At 42.3% G+C, this 24,244-nt stretch overlaps 1 protein-coding gene across 1 annotated transcript; it reads left to right on the top strand.

Moving 5' to 3' along the window:
• Positions 1 to 587: 587 nt before the first annotated feature.
• On the top strand, positions 588 to 24,240 carry LOC117521624 (NACHT, LRR and PYD domains-containing protein 3-like). Its single transcript, XM_034182962.1, is given in 8 exon segments — positions 588 to 724; positions 1,089 to 1,290; positions 1,439 to 2,773; positions 2,776 to 3,169; positions 3,236 to 3,409; positions 17,334 to 17,504; positions 22,786 to 22,832; positions 23,576 to 24,240. Coding segments are annotated over 8 exon segments (2,871 nt in total). The 5' UTR covers positions 588 to 715; the 3' UTR covers positions 24,115 to 24,240.
• The last annotated feature ends 4 nt before the right edge of the window (positions 24,241 to 24,244 follow it).

Here is a 24,244-nt window from a genome sequence, read left to right as displayed (position 1 = left end):
GTTAGGAGGCATCATATCACTGTCATGTTTAATTGGCAGCATGAGGAGTGAGGACTCTAGTCCTCATATTAACCTCTATTCTGAGCACCAAAGTCTCTCTCTCTCTTTCTCTCTCTCTCTCTGTCGCATGTGTCAGTAGCCAGTCACCCATTTCTATTGTCAGTTTGAATTCTACATGCCAAAATAAAAAAAAAAAAGTATATCAATGTAAACCGTACTGCTATGAGTATTAGTTTCATTAAAATCTTAATGATACCATCCTGAGTACAAACATGAGAAACATGGTTGATTAATCTGTATTTTCAAGCTAAAAGCACAAAGCAAAAGCTTTTAATTTTGTCGTGTTGATGGAGGAGCGCTCACTATTTTTGGCACGGTGGGCCGTCCTGCCAAGCCTGTGGAAGGGAATTGTTTCCTGGAAAATTCATTCATATTTTCCAACAATAAATCCAAAAGGTCAGTGTTTTGGTCCTGTGTGGACGGACAATCAGTGTGACTGTTTGACTCTCAGTCGGATCAGTAGGACCAAGAAGAGGACCATGAAGACCACTTTGAATGTTCAGAATAATGATGCAGGTTGATGTGAACTTGAAGCTTTTTGTGTTCAGACATAATGTGAGTAAACTGTTTCTGATTGGTCCACAGAGTGAAGCAGCAGAGCTCAGAGGTTCTCAGGGTTCCATCTGCTCAGCAGCATCAAACACACCTGAACCACATGTTTCTGGTCTGTTGACTTCAATCCGATATTATCATTGAACAGTTTGTTCATAATGTCTTCATACTGTAGCAACAAACACTTTGATGAGGTTTATTCTCTCATTTATATTCATGAGATCATCATTCATGGATTTACTGTTGTTGCTGAAAGTGATGATTTGAATTATTTGTGCTTTATTCAAATTCTGATCTCGACCTTTCAGAAAAAAGTGACTTAAAGGATTTAACTTTTCAGTGTTTTTAACTTAACTGGATTTTATGAACAAACTCCAGAGAATCTCAAACACTAAAAAAAATAGTATAATGTGAAGACAAAATCCACACTTGGAAAAAAGTGAAGAGTTTCTACGTCCATATATATTCTGTTGCAGAATGTCAAGCAGAACATGTTGATGTTTGTTAAAAATGAGCTGAAGAGCATCCAGAAGGTTCTCCTGACAGATGATGCAGAATACTTGGAGAGTCAGAGTGAGGATGAGGAGCAGAGGAGCAGCAGACTGGTTTTCCTGAACCTCACATTGACCTTGATGAGGTCAATGAATTATGATGAGCTGGCTGACTGTCTGCAGAGCAGTAAGAGGACTTCTGTCCACATTTAACACAGACACTAAATGACACGTGATGTTTGTCCATTTGAAATATATTCATGTGTGAATTCTATCAGGAAAACAGGAAGTGATGTCATCATTCAGTAACTGATCTGTGCTGTTTGTTCTTTCAGGAACTCGTGCTGAAGTTTGTCGTCGTAAATTCAAATCTAACATGAAGCAGAAGTTTGAGCGTGTGTTTGAGGGGATCTCTAAAGCAGGAAAGACGACTCTTCTGAAGGAGATCTACACAGAGCTCTACATCACAGAGGGCGGGGCTTCAGAGGTCAACGAGGAACATGAGGTCAGAAAGATTGAAGCAGCATCCAGGAAAACAGACACACAACAAAGAACAATCACATGTGAAGACATCTTTAAAGTCTCAACTGACACACAGCCACCAATCAGAACAGTGCTGACAAAGGGCGTGGCCGGCATCGGCAAAACAGTCTTAACACAGAAGTTGACTCTGGACTGGGCTGAAGGACGAACCAACCAGGACGTCCACTTCATATTTCCATTCACTTTCAGACAGCTGAATGTGCTGAAAGAGAAGAAGTTCAGCTTGGTGGAACTTGTTCATCACTTCTTTGCTGAAATCAAAGAAGCAGGAATCTGCAGCTTCCAGCACTTCTAGGTCTTGATCATCTTGGATGGTCTGGATGAGTGTCACCTCCCGCTGGACTTCCACAGCAATAACATCGTGACTGATGTCACAGAGTTGAGCTCAGTGGATGTTCTGCTGACAAACCTCATCAGGAGGAACCTGTTTCCCTCTGCTCACCTCTGGATCACCACACGACCTGCAGCAGCCAATCAGATCCCTCCTGACCCTCAGAAGGAGGACTACTTCAGGAAGAGATTCAGAGATGAGGAGCAGTCCAGAAGAATCATCTCCCACATGAAGACATCACGAAGCCTCCACATCATGTGTCACATCCCACTCTTATGCTGGATCACTGCTACAGGTCTGGAGGATGTATTGGACTCCAGAGACACACCAGAGCTGCCAGAGACCCTGACTGAGATGTACATCTACTTCCTGGTGGTTCAGTCCAAAGTGAAGAAGGTCAAGTATGATGGAGGAGCTGAGACAGATCCACTGTGGAATCCACAAAACAGGAAGATGATTGTGTCTCTGGGAAAACTGGCTTTTGATCAGCTGCAGAAAAGGAACCTGATCTTCTATGAAGAGGATCTGACAGAGTGTGGCATCGATATCAGAGCAGCCTCAGTGTACTCAGGAGTCTTCACACAGATCTTTAAAGAGGAGAGAGGACTCTACCAGGACAAGGTCTTCTGCTTCATCCATCTGAGTGTTCAGGAGTTTCTGGCTGCTCTTTATGTCCATCTGACCTTCATCCAGTCTGGAGTCAATCTGCTGTCAGAAGAACAAACTGCATCCAGAAAGATTAAAATATTGAAAGAAAAACCTGAACTAACATGTCTCCATCAGAGTGCTGTGGACGAGGCCTGCGCTTCCTTCTGGGTCTTTCCCTGCAGACCAATCAGACTCTCTTACGAGGCCTGATGACACAGACAGACAGAATCTCAGAGACCAATCAGAAAACAGTCAAGTACATCAAGAAGAAGCTTGATGAGAATCTGTCTGCAGAGAGAAACATCAATCTGATCCACTGTCTGAATGAACTGAAGGATCGTTCTCTAGTGGATCAGATCCAACAGTTCCTGAGCTCAGGACGTCACTCTGTAGAACATCTGTCTCCTTCTCATTTATCAGCTCTGATCTTCATCTTACTGTCATCAGATCAACATCTGTATGTGTTTGACCTGAAGAAATACTCTGTTTCACATGAGGCTCTTCTGATGCTGCTGCCAGTGATCAAAGCATCTAATAAAGCTTTGTAAGGACAGAGACACTTTATAATTTATAATATGAAACTCTTTCTTGTTTTTAATTTTCTCTGCAGGTTATCTGGCTGTAATCTGTCAGAGAGAAGCTGTGAAGTTCTGTCTTCAGTTCTCAGCTCTCAGTCCTCCAGTCTGACAGAACTGGACCTGAGTAACAACCAGCTGCAGGATTCAGGAGTGAAGCTGCTGTCTGCTGGACTGGAGAGTCCACACTGTCACCTGGACACTCTCAGGTCAGGATTTAGTTTCTGCTTCAAATGTTTCAAAATGTTTCTCTGAATTCTAAACTGTTTCATCAGATTCAGTTTCACATCAACACTCAGATATGTCGTCTGAACCAGAACTAAAGGATTTCAGTCTCTGTTGGAAACATGTCAGGGTGGTGCAGCGGGTATCACATGCTCACAGCAATAAGGTCTTAGGTTCAGCTACCACTAAAGTTCAGGTCCATTCTGTGTGGAGTTTACATGTTCTCTCCATGTCTGTGAGTTTATTCCTGACATTAAAATCATGTTCATTAGTTTCTGGCTCCTCCCACTGCCCTTGAACAAGGTAGTGTCTGTAGACCTGCCCTGAGTCTTCTCTGTGGCTCATTTTTTTCATCAGATCCTCAGATCTCTCCCTCCACCTTCTCAACACCCTCTCCTCACTGGTCAGCACTTTAACATCAACAACCTTTATTACTTACCTACTGTACATCCTTTCCAGTTCTGTGTCCAATCAAAACAAGTACTTTTCTCTTTCTTCATCCACAGTTCAATGTGTCCTTTCTTTACTTTTTGTCTCTTTTCTTTTCACTTTACACCACCTCCTTCTGTCTCCTGTCCACTTTCTTCTCCTCTCCAATGATCTCAGTTCTTTTCTCCAACCTCTTTTCTCCTTATACTTTCCTGAACACCTTCATTCCTCCTCCCAGTCTCCTCGTCTCCCCTCCAGTGTCCAGATGTTACATCCAGCACCTTCTTCCTGTCTGTCTCCCTCACCACATCTGCAGGACTTTTCCCGTTGTCTATAATCACATTACCTTCATCCAGTGCCAAGAGGTGAGACGGGCACTTCCACTTTCTGATCCTTGGTTCAGCTCTCTCTTTCTCTTTCTCTTTCTGCAAACTACAAACCTCCACTCCGTGTCCTGTCACCACCTAACAATCTCTTTTAGTTTGAATCTCCTACATAGAATGTCGTCCACCTTCCTCCTTGATATCATATCGACCCACAACTTCCTCATCACTCTGTTCTGTATCATCCCATTGAAGTCTGCTCCAATCTCCACTCTTCTTTCTTAGATTCTCTCTCTACCTCCTCATTGAACTCACTCCAGAAATCTTATTCCTCCATCTCACTCCCTGCTGTTCTATTCTGGAATGTCAGATGTTGTTTAACAGCTCCTGATGTACGAGGTCTGTTAGAAAAGAAACCGACCTTTTTATTTTTTTTCAAAAACTATATGGATTTGAATCACGTGCGATTACATCAACCCAGCTTGAACCTTTGTGCGCATGCGTGAGTTTTTTCACGCCTGTCGGTTGCGTCCTTCGCCTGTGGGCAGGCTTTGAGTGAGGAGTGGTCCAGCCTTCTCATCTTTTCTTTCATTGTTTAGGAATAGCTCAGAGACTGTTGCTTTGCTTGATCAAAATTTTTTCAGAAACTGTGAGGCACATCCAAGTGGACACCATTTGAGAAATTCAGATGGTTTTCGGTGAAAGTTTTATGGGCTGATGAGATATTAAGGAGTGTTACTGTCGCTTAAAGGACGGCCCACGGCGCCAGATGGCGCGCCGCGCCCCGAGCCGCCGTCGTCAGCCTGTTTTGAGCTGAAAACTTCCAAATTTAATGCTCTGTTGACCCAGGACGTCGTGAGAGAGCAGAGAAGTTTCAGAAGAGGTCGGGATCAGCAGTTTATCCGGACATTCCACTGTTAAAGGAGATTTTGTAATGAAAGACGTGCGGACGGATTCGCGAGTCGGCAAGCAGGCTCATCGCGCAGCGGCACAGAAAAACACCTCCGTGTTGGAAACCATTCATAAGATTCAGGCGGCATTCGATGGTTTTCAGTCGAGTGAGTATCCGAGAAATTGTTTAACACCTGGGCATGTTCCAACTTGTCCTGTAAGGCTTCCAACACGGAGGTGTTTCTCTGTGGTGCCGGGTCATGAGCGGCTCCGTGCCGACGTGCGAATCTGTCCGCATATCTTTCATTACAAAATCTCCTTTAACAGTGGAATGTCCAGATAAACTGCTGATCCCGACCTCTTCTGAAACTTCTCAGTTCTCTCACAACGTCCTGCATCAACAGAGCCTTAAATTTGGAAGTTTTCAGCTTGAAACAGGCTGACGACGGCAGCTCGGGGCGCGGCGAGCCGTGCGGTCGTGGGCTGTCCTAAGCGATAGTAACACTCCATAATCACTCATCAGCCCATAAAATTTTCACCAAAAACTGTCTGCATTTTTCGAATGGTGTCCACTTGGATGTGCCTCACAGTTTCTGAAAAATATTTTGATCAAGCAAAGCTGCAGTCTCTCAGCAAGTTGTCAGACAAAGGAATTCCGACGGGAGGGGTGGACCAGTGCTCACTCAAAGCCTGCCCACAGGCGAATGATGCAACCGACAGGCGTGAAAAAACTCACGCGTGCACACAAGGGTTCAAGCTTGGCTGATGTAATCGCACATGATTCAAATCCATATAGTTTTTGAAAAAAAATAAAAAGGTCGGTTTCTTTTCTAACAGACCTCATATATTTGTAAAGTTCTGTTGTCCCTCAGATGTTGCTCCTGTTTTTTGTGTGTCTGCTGTTTTCTTTGAATTTCCCTGTAAAGTTCTTCAGGCTTCAACATGTGATTGTATTTTCTGTTTAAGTTGTTAAATTCCTCACCAAAGTCCTTCTATACATATTCCAATCCTTAATGTGGCACTGTAACGCTCCCAAAAAATGGACAAGAAAACACTGAGCATGCACATAACCAGTGTAAGGAGCTAATCAATGTATCAGAAGAAGCGACACTACAATGTGGCACACTGGGGAGGATGTCACAGACTGACTGAATCAGGAATTTTATCCAGTGTGGCTCCACCTTCCACAACTCTGGCCACAAGATCTTTCACTCCATCACCTGGTCCATGCTACTTGCTGCTCCATCCTGACTGTCCTGCTCTCGCAGGTTTCCTCCACCCAAACTCAGGATGAAATCTGAGTTTGGGTGGATTTCATCCATCACCTAGAGGTGATCCTAAAACCTCCTGGAGTAGGAAACCAATTTAAAATCCTCAGAGAAATGTTTTGGATCAGTAGACTTAAGGTCCCAACTTTTCCTGGACTGAATGTTGAATGTGACTTTGTTCTGTTTTTCTGTTTTTGTTATTTGTGGACTCAAATTGATACGGAACCCGGGAGAGGTCACTTAAAGTGATATTTTTTTTCTGACCATGATAATTTGTGCACATTTTCCTTTAATTGAGCCCACGATTTAATAAAATGTGATCACAAATTAATAAAATGTGTGGACGTTTTCCTGGCCGTGATAATTTGTGCGCACGTTTTAATGGCCATGATAATTCGTGCTCACGTTTTAATGGCCATGATAATTCGTGCGCACGTTTTACTTTAATTGAGCCCTCAAATTATAATAAAACGTGCACACGTTTTCTTTGCATTCAAAATGATATGACATAAATTGTTATCCTCACGACGGGGAGACGCTTTGCCCTCAGCATCCTTTTTAATGTGCTTAAAGTCCAGATGATGTCATGCTGGGCAGCTGGAGTTCTCTGTATGTCCTTGTGCGCCCAAACCATGATGATACACTCTGACCAGATCTATTTATAATGGGGAAATGTATGACACTGTCTGCTGGTTTGTTGGCTAATAGCCAACATTTATGTGTCACAACAATATTGAATGCACGTTTGTGCACACAATGGGCCTCATGTATCAACGTTGCGTACGGCGATATTTGAGCGTATATGGGGTGTACGCCAAAACGGCTGCGCCACTTGGCATTTATCAATGTGGTCGTTGGCGTACGCTGCGCTGAAAATATACACCAGGTCGAGAGGTGGCGTAAATTATACACCAAAATGAACCAGCGCTGGAATCCACATAAAAATGAAGATGATCAACATGATAAACAGTGCCATCATACAAATCAATGCATATGTTACATAAATAACACTTTCCTGATTATACTACATAATAATCAATACAATGGAGTTATGGAGCACGATCCGTGGTCACAGCGCTGACTGCAAAGAAAGCGCTGCTCGCCTTTTTCTCCAGACTTCGAGCCTGGAGCCAGAGCAGCGCTGAGCTTAACTTCATATGGTGTGATCGTTTTAGACTATGAAATTGATAATAACAACTGTAGTTCCGTCATTCCCTTAATTCGTCCGTGCTGCAGCCAGGTTTTGTCGTCTCCATTCGGTTGTCACAATAAAATAAATACAGAAATACATTTAAAAAATAAAGAAATCTAACAGATTAGGCATGTCTTATTAATTGAGCGAGCAAATATCCACATGTCAAGAATTATTGACATGTGAAAAGAGAATACAGTGGTCCCTCGCTATAACGCCGTTCACCTGTCGTGGCCTCGGAGTCTCGCAGAGTTTTAGTCCAATTTTGCATGCCTTTTTTTTTTTTTACAGTGTTCTGTGTATCTGTTTATAAGAATCTTGTCGCCCAGAAGAGAAAAGAGCGCCAACAACTACTCATAACTGTGTTTGTCACACGGAAACAAACACCTGCTGCAGCGAGATGTGAGTGGAAAAAGGCGCAGCGTCAGGACGCAGAGGCCCGATCTGTGAAATACTGGTGAGTCATTATTAATAATTTCTTATGTGTCCGACCTCGTTCGTTGATCGTTAAAATTAATTCGTTAGTTGTAAATGCCATCATAATTATTTAAAGGAAAACGTTCTATTTTGAGCAAGCACTTCTATTTTTATTTCTCAAACAAATGTTTGGACCTGAAAACAGTTTGGTATTATTTTCCTACTAAGGTTTGAACTTTGAGAGTGTTTACACACGAGAGAAAAGTGAGAAAATGTTCATGCCTGATTGAGAAAGTGTATAAACTGTGTAGTGAGGGGTTTTACAGCTTTGAAACGTCTATAATATTTGTAAAAAATAATGCTGACTACGTCGCGGTTTCGCGTATTTCGGGCTATTTTTTAGAACGTAACTCCAGTGATTAATGAGGGACCACTGTAACACTTTATTGATTATATACTACAAAACAATTAATACGACGACCGCTTTTGACGCTCTATTGGTGTTGGGAAAGTGTAGGAACACGGACCCACAACAGGGGGCGCAAATGAACGGACAATGGAGTAAGTCAAAATAACAAGCTTTACTGTTGTGAATGTGCACAACAAATACAACCAATCACAGCAATGGACAACAGTCAATTCACAAAAGTGTCGTGTGGGCAGGCTCGAAGATAGGAGACGCCTCTCCAAGGTAAGACCGGAACCACACGGCTTCCTCCGCCACAGGACCCCGGGAATACTGGAGCCGCCAAGTCCCGAACTCCCAGGTGGCCACTGCCTCCGCGTGTCGGACCTGGTACTGCTGGCGAGGAACAAAGGACAGTTAGATGGGGGCGCGTTTGCACCCAGGACTCCGAACAGCAGGGAAGTTACCTCCACCTCTCGTTGGAACAGTAATCCACAAACTAAGCACAAATCCAAAAAGATACACTCCGTAGCTTTGATACGTTACCTCTCTGGTAGAAACGATATCTCGGCGATGAGGTGGAGATGCCGTCCTGCTGATATACCCCAGTGATAATTGCCGTCAGCTGTCTCAGGTGATGGGTGACAGCTGTTACCGAGGCTGCTCCTGTGGGGCGGCGGCGCCCTCTGGTGCCTGGAGCCCGCACTCCAGGCAGGGCGCCCTCTGGTGGTGGTGGGCCAGCAGTACCTCCTCTTCAGCGGCCCACACAACAATTGGCACGCGTCGTGATTGGTGGAGTTCTTTTTCATTGCTGTCTTTCCGGCTTCAGTGTCGTAAAATGAGGGTGTGTCTGAAGCGGAGTCTGAATATTTATGGGCGTGTTTATTATAATTACGATCGTTTCCACCCGCCGCATTTATCAAGATCACGTCAGGCGTACGCCAGAAATGGGCAGGTGCGCACTGCTTGATGCATGTCATGCATATAATAAAACGTGCACACAATATAACAAAACGTGCGCACAATATAATAAAATGTGTGCACAATATAAATCAAATCAAAATCAAATCAATTTTATTTATATAGCGCCAAATCACAACAAACAGTTGCCCCAAGGCGCTTTATATTGTAAGGCAAGGCCATACAATAATTACGTAAAAACCCCAACAGTCAAAACGACCCCCTGTGAGCAAGCACTTGGCGACAGTGGGAAGGAAAAACTCCCTTTTAACAGGAAGAAACCTCCAGCAGAACCAGGCTCAGGGAGGGGCAGTCCTCTGCTGGGACTGGTTGGGGCTGAGGGAGAGAACCAGGAAAAAGACATGCTGTGGAGGGGAACAGAGCTCAATCACTAATGATTAAATGCAGAGTGGTGCATACAGAGCAAAAAGAGAAAGAAACACTCAGTGCATCATGGGAACCCCCCAGCAGTCTAAGTCTATAGCAGCATAACTAAGGGATGGTTCAGGGTCACCTGATCCAGCCCTAAATATAAACTTTAGCAAAAAGGAAAGTTTTAAGCCTAATCTTAAAAGTAGAGAGGGTGTCTGTCTCCCTGATCTGAATTGGGAGCTGGTTCCACAGGAGAGGAGCCTGAAAGCTGAAGGCTCTGCCTCCCATTCTACTCTTACAAACCCTAGGAACTACAAGTCTCTCCTTCTAGTCCCCGTTAGTACTCTAGCTGCAGCATTTTGAATTAACTGAAGGCTTTTCAGGGAACTTTTAGGACAACCTGATAATAATGAATTACAATAGTCCAGCCTAGAGGAAATAAATGCATGAATTAGTTATTCAGCATCACTCTGAGACAAGACCTTTCTAATTTTAGAGATATTGCGTAAATGCAAAAAAGCAGTCCTACATATTTGTTTAATATGCGCATTGACTGACATATCCTGATCAAAAATGACTCCAAGATTTCTCACAGTATTACTAGAGGTCAGGGTAATGCCAACCAGAGTAAGGATCTGGTTAGACACCATGTTTCTAAGATTTGTGGGGCCAAGTACAATAACTTCAGTTTTATCTGAGTTTAAAAGCAGGAAATTAGAGGTCATCCATGTCTTTATGTCTGTAAGACAATCCTGCAGTTTAGCTAATTGGTGTGTGTCCTCTGGCTTCATGGATAGATAAAGCTGGGTATCATCTGCGTAACAATGAAAATTTAAGCAATGCCGTCTAATAATACTGCCTAAGGGAAGCATGTATAAAGTGAAAAAAATTGGTCCTAGCACAGAACCTTGTGGAACTCCATAACTCCATAATTAACCTTAGTCTGTGAAGAAGATTCCCCATTTACATGAACAAATTGTAATCTATTAGATAAATATGATTCAAACCACCGCAGCGCAGTGCCTTTAATACCTATGGCATGCTCTAATCTCTGTAATAAAATTTTATGGTCAACAGTATCAAAAGCAGCACTGAGGTCTAATAGAACAAGCACAGAGATGAGTCCACTGTCTGAGGCCATAAGAAGATCATTTGTAACCTTCACTAATGCTGTTTCTGTACTATGATGAATTCTAAAACCTGACTGAAACTCTTCAAATAGACCATTCCTCTGCAGATGATCAGTTAGCTGTTTTACAACTACCCTTTCAAGAATTTTTGAGAGAAAAAGAAGGTTGGAGATTGGCCTATAATAAGCTAAGATAGCTGGGTCAAGTGATGGCTTTTAAGTAATGGTTTAATTACTGCCACCTTAAAAGCCTGTGGTACATAGCCAACTAATAAAGATAGATTGATCATATTTAAGATCGAAGCATTAAATAATGGTAGGGCTTTCTTGAGCAGCCTGGTAGGAATGGGGTCTAATAGACATGTTGATGGTTTGGATGAAGTAACTAATGAAAATAACTCAGACAGAACAATCTGAGAGAAAGAGTCTAACCAAATACTGGCATCACTGAAAGCAGCCAAAGATAACGATACGTCTTTGGGATGTTATGAGTAATTTTTTTCTCTAATAGTTAAAATTTTATTAGCAAAGAAAGTCATGAAGTCATTACTAGTTAAAGTTAAAGGAATACTCGGCTCAATAGAGCTCTGACTCTTTGTCAGCCTGGCTACAGTGCTGAAAAGAAACCTGGGGTTGTTCTTATTTTCTTCGATTAGTGATGAGTAGTAAGATGTCCTAGCTTTACGGAGGGCTTTTTTATAGAGCAACAGACTCTTTTTCCAGGCTAAGTGAAGATCTTCTAAATTAGTGAGATGCCATTTCCTCTCCAACTTACGGGTTATCTGCTTTAAGCTGCGAGTTTGTGAGTTATACCACGGAGTCAGGCACTTCTGATTTAAAGCTCTCTTTTTCAGAGGAGCTACAGCATCCAAAGTTGTCTTCAATGAGGATGTAAAACTACTGATGAGATACTCTATCTCACTTACAGAGTTTAGGTAGCTACTCTGCACTGTGTTGGTATATGGCATTAGAGAACATAAAGAAGGAATCATATCCTTAAACCTAGTTACAGTGCTTTCTGAAAGACTTCTAGTGTAATGAAACTTATTCCCCACTGCTGGGTAGTCCATCAGAGTAAATGTAAATGTTATTAAGAAATGATCAGACAGAAGGGAGTTTTCAGGGAATACTGTTAAGTCTTCAATTTCCATACCATAACTCAGAACAAGATCTAAGATATGATTAAAGTGGTGGGTGGACTCATTTCAGGCTTCAACATGTGATTGTATTTTCTGTTTAAGTTGTTAAATTCCTATCACCAAAGTCCTTCTATACATATTCCAGGCCTTAATGTGGCACTGTAATGCTCCCAAAAAATGGACAAGAAAACACTGAGCATGCACATAACCGGTGTAAGGAGCTAATCAATGTATCAGAAGAAGCGACACTACAATGTGGCACACTGGGGAGGACGTCACAGACTGACTGAATCAGCAATTTTATCCAGTGTGGCTCCACCTTCCACAACTCTGGCCACAAGATCTTCCACTCCATCACCTGGTCCATGCTACTTGCTGCTCCATCCTGACTGTCCTGCTCTCGCAGGTTTCCTCCACCCAAACTCAGGATGAAATCTGGCGAGCAGCGCTTTCTTTGCAGTCAGCGCTGTGGCCACGGATCGTGACTGCTGAAGACAGTGGCCACCTGGGGCGCAGGGCTTGGCGGCTCCGGTGTTCTTCAGGTCCGTTGGTGGTGAGGGTTGTGTGGGTTCCGGCTTCTCTCTTACCGGACGTCTCCTATCTTCGAACCTGCCACACGTCACCTTTTGTTGGATTGATATAACACATATTTGTATCTGTCTGTATCACGTTGTGCACCTTCACAACATTAAATTGTTACTTTTTGGCTATTCCATTGTCCCTTCATTAACGTCCCCTGTTGTGGGTCCGTGTCACGACACTTCCCCAACAAAGGCGCTTTATATTGTAAGGCAAGGCCATACAATGTAACAAAATGTGCGCACAATGTAACAAAACATGTGCACAATATAACAAAACGTGCACACAATATAATAAAACGTGCACACAATATAATAAAACGTGCACACAATATAACAAAACGTGCGCACAATATAATAAAACTTGCACACAATATAACAAAACGTGCGCACAATATAATAAAACGTGCACACAATATAACAAAACGTGCGCACAGTATAATAAAATGTGCGCACAATATAATAAAATGTGCGCACAGTATAATAAAATGTGCGCACAATATAATAAAATGTGCACACAATATAACAAAACGTGCGCACAATATAATAAAACGTGCACACAATATAACAAAACGTGTGCACAATATAATAAAACGTGCACACAATATAACAAAACGTGTGCACAATATAATAAAACATGCACACAATATAACAAAATGTGCGCACAATATAATAAAATGTGTGCAAATATAAATCAAATCAAAATCAAATCAATTTTATTTATATAACGCCAAATCACAACAAACAGTTGCCCCAAGGCGCTTTATATTGTAAGGAAAGGCCATACAATATAACAAAATGTGAGCACAATATAACAAAATGTGAGCACAATATAACAAAACGTGTGCACAATATAACAAAACGTGTGCACACAATATAATAAAACGTGCACACAATATAACAAAACGTGCGCACAATATAATAAAACGTGCACACAATATAACAAAACGTGCGCACAATATAATAAAACGTGCACACAATATAACAAAACGTGTGCACAATATAATAAAACGTGCACACAATATAACAAAACGTGCGCACAATATAATAAAACGTGCACACAATATAACAAAACGTGCGCACAATATAATAAAATGTGCACACAATATAACAAAACATGCGCACAATATAACAAATGTGTGCACAATATAACAAAACATGCGCACAGTATAATAAAATGTGCACACGTTCTCTTCACATGCAAAACATTTTGCAATGATCCTTCCAGGGCTCGGTAAATTGATGTGTATTTTATTTTATTTTTTTTCTAGCTTGTGTGTCTCTATATAAACTCTGAACTTTAAAATGTTCTGTTCAGTGTGTTTTTAGTTTCTGGATACCTATTTGCTGATCCTCTTGTGAGTCATGTGACCTGTGACACACTAGGAAAGCTCCACCCATCTAACACCCATGGTTGTCTTTATGCAGTGTTTAGGCCCCTGAGAGTGAAAAGTGAAAGTGTTTGATGTCTTCAGTCAACGTTCGTGTTGTTATGTGTGAAAAATAAATGTTGTTTCTTTACAGCAGCTGGCAGGATGCATGAAGACAAAAGCTCTGGCTCGTTCTTCCATGGAGTTTGCCACATTGTATAATATAGACAAAAACTGTGTCTTCTTTTGATAAAAATGATGATGGTGTTCGGGGTTTAATTTTTTTTTTTTTTTTTATGTATTATGTATGTCTGTAATGTTATCTACTGTGCTGCTGTATGTTTTACAGGAATTCCCCGGTAATCACAGCTGCCAGCGTTTTCCTGTAAAAACAAGTCATTTTTTACAGTGTAGCAATGCCCCGACGATCGAGCAGATAATGTACCTTGTGCCTATTTTGCCAGTGGACACTTTATGTATTCCATCGGTTTGTAAGAGTAGAATGGGAGGCAGAGCCTTCAGCTTTCAGGCTCCTCTCCTGTGGAACCAGCTCCCAATTCAGATCAGGGAGACAGACACCCTCTCTACTTTTAAGATTAGGCTTAAAACTTTCCTTTTTGCTAAAGCTTATAGTTAGGGCTGGATCAGGTGACCCTGAACCATCCCTTAGTTATGCTGCTATAGACGTAGACTGCTGGGGGGTTCCCATGATGCACTGTTTCTTTCTCTTTTTGCTCTGTATGCACCACTCTGCATTTAATCATTAGTGATCGATCTCTGCTCCCCTCCACAGCATGTCTTTTTCCTGGTTCTCTCCCTCAGCCCCAACCAGTCCCAGCAGAAGACTGCCCCTCCCTGAGCCTGGTTCTGCTGGAGGTTTCTTCCTGTTAAAAGGGAGTTTTTCCTTCCCACTGTAGCCAAGTGCTTGCTCACAGGGGGTCGTTTTTGACCGTTGGGGTTTTACATAATTATTGTATGGCCTTGCCTTACAATATAAAGCGCCTTGGGGCAACTGTTTGTTGTGATTTGGCGCTATATAAAAAAAAATTGATTGATTGATTGATGCTGAACATCTGAGCAAGAATACTGTATGTCGTATGATTCGCAAGGTAGTCCTTGCTCTATCTAAACTGTTGGATGCATTTGTCGTTTTCCCTGGCCATTTATCCGCAGTGCAAATCAAAGAAGGGTTTCATGCAATTGCGGGTAATTACTAATATCAAAATAGTTCTAATGCATGTCCATTAACTAGGCGAAGTGGGGCTTATCAAGCTATGAATATAAACCTACCGTTTTGAAGGATGTTTTTATAATTCATCTTCACCTGCTGCCAGGTGCGTTTGGCACTGCTATTACATCTGAAATATTGACAGGATTAGGAATAGCAATCATACAGTCAAGGTAGCCTATTTAGGAAACATTAAATTAACCTAACATTTATTAGTAGGCCTATGCCCACTTCTGAATCGTGTTGCATCTGGGCGTAGTTAATGAAAGAAGGTCATTATTTTACACATAGACATTCCACAGGTTAATCATCTGTAACAGATTTGGAGAACAATTACGCATTTACCTGATCAGAAATACGTTGCCAACAAGCCTGTCTTGCTTTATTGGCAGACGATGTGTTCGATTCCCCCCTTAACCCCTTACCAAAAAGTAGCATATGCAAGTATGTTTCAAGTATACTTCGAGTTTACTTTTTATATACTTATCAGTACTATTTTTTGGTAAGGGACGTTAATTTAAATTCCACGTAGCTCCACATAATAATCGTGCATTCTTCTCCGGTAAAGTAAGGTGACCGTGCCATCATTGAAAAAATGGTGAAGGCGCACAAACTCCAGTTAGGTTAACACAGGTTCAACAAATCAACATCTTATTCAGCGTCGTAGTACCGATTAACACCACTTGAGGAAACCAGGTTTTGTCAACCCCGGTTTAAGAGGTTGACCCTGGGTTACATCTGAGTAAGTTAACCCTGCTTCGTAGTACAGGCCCCAGGACTGTTGTTCCAGGCTGTAAACATGTTTATTTCTGCTCTAAAGTTGGACATTTAAACATGGGCTTCTGTGGAAAGTAACTCCTTTTAGGAGTCAGCCTCAAGTGACCAATCAAGGCAAAATTTTCAGCTTCTGGGTTTGCTTCATTTCCTGCGCGTGGAGGTTGGGACTTGGTTCTTGGGTACTGCTTTGCAGCTGCACGCTCCTCTAATGTGTCTGATGTGATTAGAACAGGTTAAATGCAGAGGATTAATTTCCCTTCAGGGATCAAAAAAGTTTATCTGACCTTATTCAATAACACATTACTGTTAACAGATAAATATATCTGATGTATAAAAGTCAGGTGTGTGTATGTGGGAGTGACCAACTATAATATGTCACATATCAGCCCAGTCTCACTTTTTTTATGCTCCTTGCCACAAAATATCCCATCTTCGTGACAGGGTTTTTTTTTTTTAACTCACTATTACTAACCCAACTCCTACCCCCAACCATAACCACCCTGACACCCCCCCCTCCTCCTTGACTGTGAATTTTGTGCAGCCATCACGGAATGAATGAGAATGAATTTGTGCTGCCGTGACGAAAACAAGGTGCTTTTTGTCACAAAATTATGAACCAATAGATTAATGTATATTTCGTGCTCCTGAATCATGACTTGCTGTGAAGTATGGACAGAGACCTTTCTTTCTGTCCACATGTCCAAATTTTTAGCAAACATTAGCTCCTAATGTTAAATCAGTGAAAGTATTGATCAGTCATATCAAAGTGCACTGAGAAGGATTAAAGTTGTCTTTAATCTCACTCAGTCTTTAATGCTGTTGATGTCTTTAATCAAAGACAGTTCATGTGTTTTCTGTCTAACCAGGCATCGTCCAGGTCTCCTGCTGGTCCAGTTAATAATCATGTTTGACTGAATAAAAACACTTTCAGGTTTGACTCAGTGTCCAAAGCTGGTTTATGGATCCTGTCTGAGGTGTAGAACAAACTGGAATCTTTGCATGACAACACAAGTCTGTTTCTTTTTGATTTTTGTCTTCAGGTTGAGTTTGTGTGATCTGTCAGAGAGAAGCTGTGAAGTTCTGTCTTCAGTTCTCAGCTCTCAGTCCTCCAGTCTGAGAGACCTGGACCTGAGTAACAACGATCTGCAGGATTCAGGAGTGAAGCTGCTGTCTGCTGGACTGGAGAGTCCACACTGTCACCTGGAGACTCTCAGGTCAGGACTCATCAATGTGTGCAGCAGCTCCATAAATCAGAGTGAAGCTGCAGCTTTGCTCCCTGTCATGTTGTGTGAGTGTTGATGGATATCAGTGTTTGTAACCACAGTAATGAGCTCATCCTGCAGCAGACATCAGTGTGTCCATGCTGCTGCAAAGTGGGGACGTCCTGACACTGTCCTCACATTGTGTCTGCTGGTTTGTGTGTCTGCAGGCTGTCAGGCTGTCTGATCACACATGAAGGCTGTGCTTCTCTGGCCTCAGCTCTGACCTCCAACCCCTCCCATCTGAGAGAGCTGGACCTGAGCTACAACCATCCAGGAGACTCAGTCAAGCTGCTGTCTGCTGGACTGGAGGATCCACGCTGGACTCTGGACTCTCTCAGGTATGGACTCGGTCTGATGGAGGAGCTCCATGTGAAGACATTTAGTCCCACTGGTTCATGTGGACCTGACACACCGAGCTGACCTCAAACACCATTTTTATAACACAATGCAAATATAAATTGTAAATTTTAAAATGTACACAAATAGCAAACAACAAAGTTATATACAACTATTTACAATAAAATGCAGATAAATTTCTTCTGGAGTTTTTGTTCAACTATTTATTAAAGCAATAAGGTGCGACACAAATTATTTGTGCCACTCAAAAAACAATTCCTGTCCAACACAAGACAGAGTGAACACAGTCTGACCCACAAGAGGAGAGTCACTCCTCCTGTTGACCACCTGGAGGTTAATAAAATTATTACAATTACCTGCTCCAAATGTCCAAAATACATGTTTGAAGTGTCTGAGAAATCAGGAAAATGCACCCTAAATGCAAAAATGTTATGTGGTCATGCCCCTGTACCTCCCTAGTTACACCCCCCCCCCAAAGTCATCTAGATCTGTCCCTGAACATACATGTGTATATGTTCTGCTCACGTGTTTGAGGAAATCATTTGTTAGTCGTTCACACATTATAGTGCAAAGACAAACAAGAACAGTCGATCATTTTCACTGTCAGTCTGTTCAGAGTCACATGTTTCAAATCCTGGAGATCACCTGGGGCCTCATGTACAACGACTTGAGTGGATTTCTGACTGAAACATGTCGTACGCTAAAACCCAGTAACTGGTGTAAAAATATTCAGATGTATCAAAGTGAACATCCTCATGGATCCAAGCACGTTCCATTAGTACAGCTCACTGAACGTGGAATTGAGTGCACATGCAGATGCACCAAACTCTGCCCTGGTCACGCCCCCTATTTAAATATGCAAATACATGTAAATAGGCCCTGGAGCTGGGATTCGCCACAACGTCACACCAGACAACATGAACACAGACAAGAAAGTGTGTGAGCTACAGATGATGGAAATGACATGAAGACATGCAGGAATAATTTATTTGGAACCTGATAAACAGAATAATCATGAAACTGGTAAAATGTTCATGGGAGTGTGTGTGTGTGTGTGTGTGTGTGTGTGTAAACACTGTCAGCTCAGAACAGCACACACACACACACACTGAAGTTAAAAAGGTGAAGTGTGTCGCTGTCGACAGTGTGTGACATTCACACCTTTACACGTGTGTATGAGGTCTATTAGAATAGTATCCGACCTTATTATTTTTTTCAAAAACCATATGGATTTGAATCACGTGTGATTACATCAGACATGCTTGAACCCTCGTGGGCATGCGAGAGTTTTTTTCACGCCTGTCGGTTACGTCATTCGGCTGTGGGCAGTCTTTGAGTGAGGAGTCGCCCACCCTCTTGTCGTTTATTTCATTGTTTAGGAATGGCTCAGAGACTGCTGCTTTGTTTGATCAAAATTTTTTCAAAAACTGTAAGGCACAACTGAGTGGACACCATTTGATAAATTCAGCTGGTTTTCGGTGAAAATTTTAACGGCTGATGAGAGATTTCGCTCTGTTAGTGTCCCTTTAAGGACGGCCCACAGCACCTGACCTGATCTGCGCTCTGAGGCGGCGTCGTTTCGCTGTTTCAAGCTGAAAACTTCCATATTTCAGGCTCTGTTCACCCAGTAAGTCGTCAGAGAACAGAGAACTCTCAGGAGAGGTCGGCATGAGGAGTTTATCCGGACATTCCACTGTTAAAGGAGATTTTGTAATGAAAGAACGTGCGGGCAGAGTCGCATGTCGGGCCGGACCCGACCGCGGGGGGTCGCGACAGGAAAAACACCTCCATTGGAAACCTTAACGGACAAGTTGGAACATGCCCAGCTGTTAAACAATTTCTCAAATACTTGTTGAAAGCCATCAAAAGCCGCCTGAATTTTACAAATGGTTTTCAACACGGAGGTGTTTTTCCTGTCGCGGCGCGGACGGATTTGTCGTGTCGTCACCGAACCGACTCGGCGAAACTGCCCGCATGTTCTTTCATTACAAAATCTCCTTTAACAGTGGAATGTCCGAATAAACTCCAGATCCCGACTTCTTCTGACAGTTCTCTGTTCTCTCACGACATCCAGGGTCAACAAAACAGCCAGACGGACGCCACCTCCGACCGCGCCGCGCCGATCCGCTTTGTGAGCTGTCCTTAAAGCGAAAGAAAATCACACAATCTCTCATCATCCGTTAAACTTTTCATCAAAAACCAGCTGAATTTCTCAAATAGTGTCCACTCGGATATCCCTCACAGGTCCTGAAAAAAGTTTGATAAAGCAAAGCGCACCGTCTCCAGCAGCGTCCCAGACAAAGGATTTCAGCCGAGAGGGCTGGACCACTCCTCACTCAAAGCCTGCCCACAGGCGAATGACATCACCGACACGCGTGAAACGCATACGCTCGAGGGTTCAAGCTTTGCTGACGTAATCACACGTGATTCAAATCCATATAGTTTTTTTTTTTTTTAATAAAACTGCCAGTTTCTTATCTAATAGACCTTGTATATTGACAAGTACTGAACATTGGGAGACAATCAGATAAGAAGCTCTGCTGCTCCAGTCTCACCATCAAGAAAAAAGAAACACATTGATCATAACAACAAATAACATGTTTGAATGCTCACATGCCCAGATGTGCCCACACTGGTTTTCATTCAGAACAATGTGTGTCAGCTTCTAGTCTGTTCCCACCCCGACCCAATGCATCTGTGCATCACATATGATGTGAACACTGATGAAATGAAAATGTTTCTTATTAACAAAAACATATTCATCATGTGATGGCTTCTTTATAGCAACATGTGTGCAGTCAGTAGCTCTGCTCAAATTTGGGAAACTGGCTCTTGCTGCAAATTGCACTTTAATGTTGGATTGTGATGTACCTGGATGACATTCAGATGATTGTGCTCCACACAGCTGGCATGGCTCAGCTCAAGGTTGACTGGCACACTCCTGACTGATCGACCAGTTCCCGCTGGAATGTCCCTGTGTGGTCAAATCAAATTAAATAAATTTTATTTATATAGCACCAAATCACAACAAACAGTTGCCCCAAGGTGCTTTATAATGTAAGGCAAAGCCATACAATAATTATGGAGAAACCCCAACGGTCAAAACGACCCCTGTGAGCAAGCACTTGGCAACAGTGGGAAGGAAAAACTCCCTTTTAACAGGAAAAAACCTCCAGCAGAACCAGGCTCAGGGAGGGGCAGTCTTCTGCTGGGACTAGTTGGGGCTGAGGGAGAGAATCAGAAAAAAAAAAAAAAAAGTCAGCACCTGTGTGGGCACAGACAACCCCTGGCTCCTCGCAGTATTGCACTCTGGGCCGGCCGCAGTTCTGCACATAACTCCAGTCTGTCCTTGGTAATCGAAATCAGCTGATGAGCCAATTATTGTCATTTGCCAGTAAATCCTCATGTTCCCTGAATACACGCTCACGTCTGATTGCACCACTTGTACAATCCTCTAACAACGTTAACGCAGTGATTGTTGGTGCCATTTTCCACGTTTTTATGTCCACCACATAATTGCAAACATGTGGGTGTGTTAATTGCTCATCAGTGTTTCTCTGTTGTTCACATCACTCTGATGACTTCTTGTTTTCAGCAGTGGAACAGTAGCTGTAGTAGCTGAACACCAGACAGAATTTTTGCGTGACGCACCGCACATTACCACAATCATTTCACTTTTGATCCATGTGAATGTTGCCATGGAGACGGACGTACGCCACGTTTTTGTGTGTACACACGCTTTGTCCATGAGGTCCCTGTTGTCCTGCATGTTCTCTTTGTGGACCTGCTGCAGCCACAGCTGATTGATTAGCTGATTGATTAGCTGATTAAATCATTTTCACAGCCAGTTTTCTTTGGAACAGATGAACACATGAACATTTTTCTGTGACATCAGCAGTGATTCAACTTAACGCTAAAACAGAGAAGAAATAAAAAAGTAAAGAGAAGAATTTCAGCTGGTTGTCAGAAGGCACATGGAGACCGGAGCCCTGATTTGATCTGTTTTCTTGTATTTATATTCTTTGTGTTGCTGAATGATTGATGGAAATGAAGTTCGAGAAGATGTTCATGTGTTCATCCTCTGACTTGTCTGAAGAAAACTGGCTGTAAAAGTGATGATTTTCTATAAATTCTTCAGTCTGTCAATGAAAATGTCCAAATAAATATTTAATGTTTTTTTATTTGACTGAAAACATTTTGTTTTGTTGTTGTTCAGTTTTGTAAAAGATTCTGATGAGTGAAAATTTATTGATTGATACTGATTTATGAACATATTTTAAATTGTGTGGGGAGCCAATAATTCTGATCAGGACCAGAATCAAACCAACACACAGTAAATCAGATAATTCAAATATTTAGTTTATCAATCAGAAATTGATCCTGTTGTTTCTCTGTTTAAAAAAAGATAAAACTCCAGTGGATGTTGGATCTTGAACCAGTACTGATCTGGTTTTTCTTTGTCCCCTAAATGATAAATGGACATTTTTCAGGATTTGAACATTTCAGTTTTGTGTTTTTATTGTCGCTGTGAGTTCAGAATCCAAGACTGAATTCTAAACAAGTGCAGTTTGAAACTTTTCCCTCCAGAGTCACAGATCACAAAAAGAAAAGTCAAACATGATGAAACCTGGAAATTAGATTTGAAACATTCCACAAAGATTCTGAGACTTTTGGGACTCAGAGACAAAATGAGCGTCACACCAGCGCAGCCGCGTGTTTAACAAAAAGTAACCAGAAAGACGACAAAATATCAACTCTGAGAAAAAGACACACAGAAGATCTTCTATTCTTTCACACGTTTCCATGGAGACATGGACTGTGGACTGGACGACCCTGATATCATCTGAGAGCAGAAGGTGTTCTGTTTTAGTCCCAGAGATCAGAAGAAAATCTGATCTGGTCCATCTGTGAACTCATGGACGCCGCCATCTTACGAAGGGATCTTTCACCAATACTGACTGCTGATTGGCTGAAATCAATGTGGACGTCATTCAGGTGACCTCCAGGAGCAGGGTTCGTGACCCTGATTTAAAGGATTAAATCCACTTGAACAGATTTTCACCAGAATCTTCAAACTTGAAAAAGCCAAAAGTTGTTGTTTCCTGCTGATCAGCACAGTTAGAGGTGATCAATAATCAATGATCCATTTGGAGTGATGAGTGTGTTAGAAGAGAAGAACTAAAGTGTGTGGATGAGATCAATGTCATATTGATGTTTCCATGATTAAAGCCCATGTGTTGCTCCGCCCCCTCCTCCTTTCAGGGTGGATCCTGGTGGAGTCCGATGGCTGAGACCAGGTCTGAGGAAGTGTAAGTCTGTTTGTACTTTGATCCATCTGTTTCCATAGAAACCACCCTCTGTGACATCACTCATTCAAGTCCTACTGACAGTGAAGCAGAGTTCAACATGAAGGCGCGTCTGATCCACGTGTGTCACGTGCACGACTTCTCCAAATGGACACGTTGAAAATAAATTCAGTGTTTTCACACTTTGATTTATTTGTGGCAGAAACAAAATCAACACTGACGCCACATGTTGCTTTTTCTTTTTTTAACGAGTTCATATTCAACCACAAAGCTGTGCACAGCACACTGAGAGGCCCCGCCCACTTCCTGTCTGTCTGACCTGACTGTGACTAGCCCCTCCTCTTCTCTCCGTGCACGCTCTGAATAAAAACTGATCAGTTGATAACTGATCAGAGAACTGTTGGATTGATAACCCCAGCTGTGTCGTGTTGATAACTGAACTGATCGATCAATAACTCCGGCAATGTCATAATGATTGGTGAACTAATTGATTGATAACTCTGGTTGTATTGTGTTGATCCGGGAACTGATCAATTGATAACTGAACTGATCGATCAATAACTCCACCCGCGTCATGCTGATCGGTGTGTTGATTGAAGAACTGATCGACTGATTACTCCGACCGTGTCATGTTAATCAATGAAATGAAGGATCAGTAACTCTAGCTGCATCATGCTGATCGGTGAACTGAACAATCAATAACTGAACTGATTGATTGATAACTGTGTTGTGTTTTGTTCCATCAGATTTCTGTGAACTCTCTCTGGATCCAAACTCAGTGAACAGAAAACTCAAACTGTCCAACAACAACACAAAGGTGGAACATGTGGACGAGGATCAATCATATCCTGATCATCCAGACAGATTTGACCTTTGCCCTCAGATCCTGAGTCCAACTGGTCTGACTGGTCGCTGTTACTGGGAGGTCGAGTGGAGACGACATGTTTATATATCAGTGACTTACAGAAGAATCAGAAGGAAAGGAAACAGTTTGGACTGTGGGTTTGGATCTAATGATCAGTCCTGGAGTCTGATCTGCTCTGATGGTTGTTGTTACTCTGTCTGTCACAATAACAGACACAAATTCCTTCCTCTCTCTCCTTCGTCCTCTCACAGAGTCTCAGTGTTTGTGGACTGTCCTGCTGGCACTCTGTCCTTCTATGACGTCTCCTCTGACTCTCTGATCCACATCCACACCTTCTGCTGCACGTTCACTGAACCTCTGTGTGCTGGGTTCAGGTTCTGGTCTGGTTCTGGTTCCTCAGTGTCTCTGTGTGGACTGTAGGACAGAGAGTCTCCTCCTGTGGACACAAACACTCGATCACACACGTTTGGACAATAAATGTCCAGCTGGTTTGATTTTGACGTCTCAGTTGTTGTAAATTCAGCCTGTAAACAAACATGATTTTCACATG

Source organism: Thalassophryne amazonica, chromosome 12 (genome assembly GCF_902500255.1).
Source record: "Thalassophryne amazonica chromosome 12, fThaAma1.1, whole genome shotgun sequence".
NCBI classification, from domain to species: Eukaryota; Metazoa; Chordata; class Actinopteri; order Batrachoidiformes; family Batrachoididae; genus Thalassophryne; species Thalassophryne amazonica.
The sequence above is the reverse complement of the archived record's forward strand: the minus strand, read 5'-3'. Positions and strand labels throughout refer to the sequence as shown.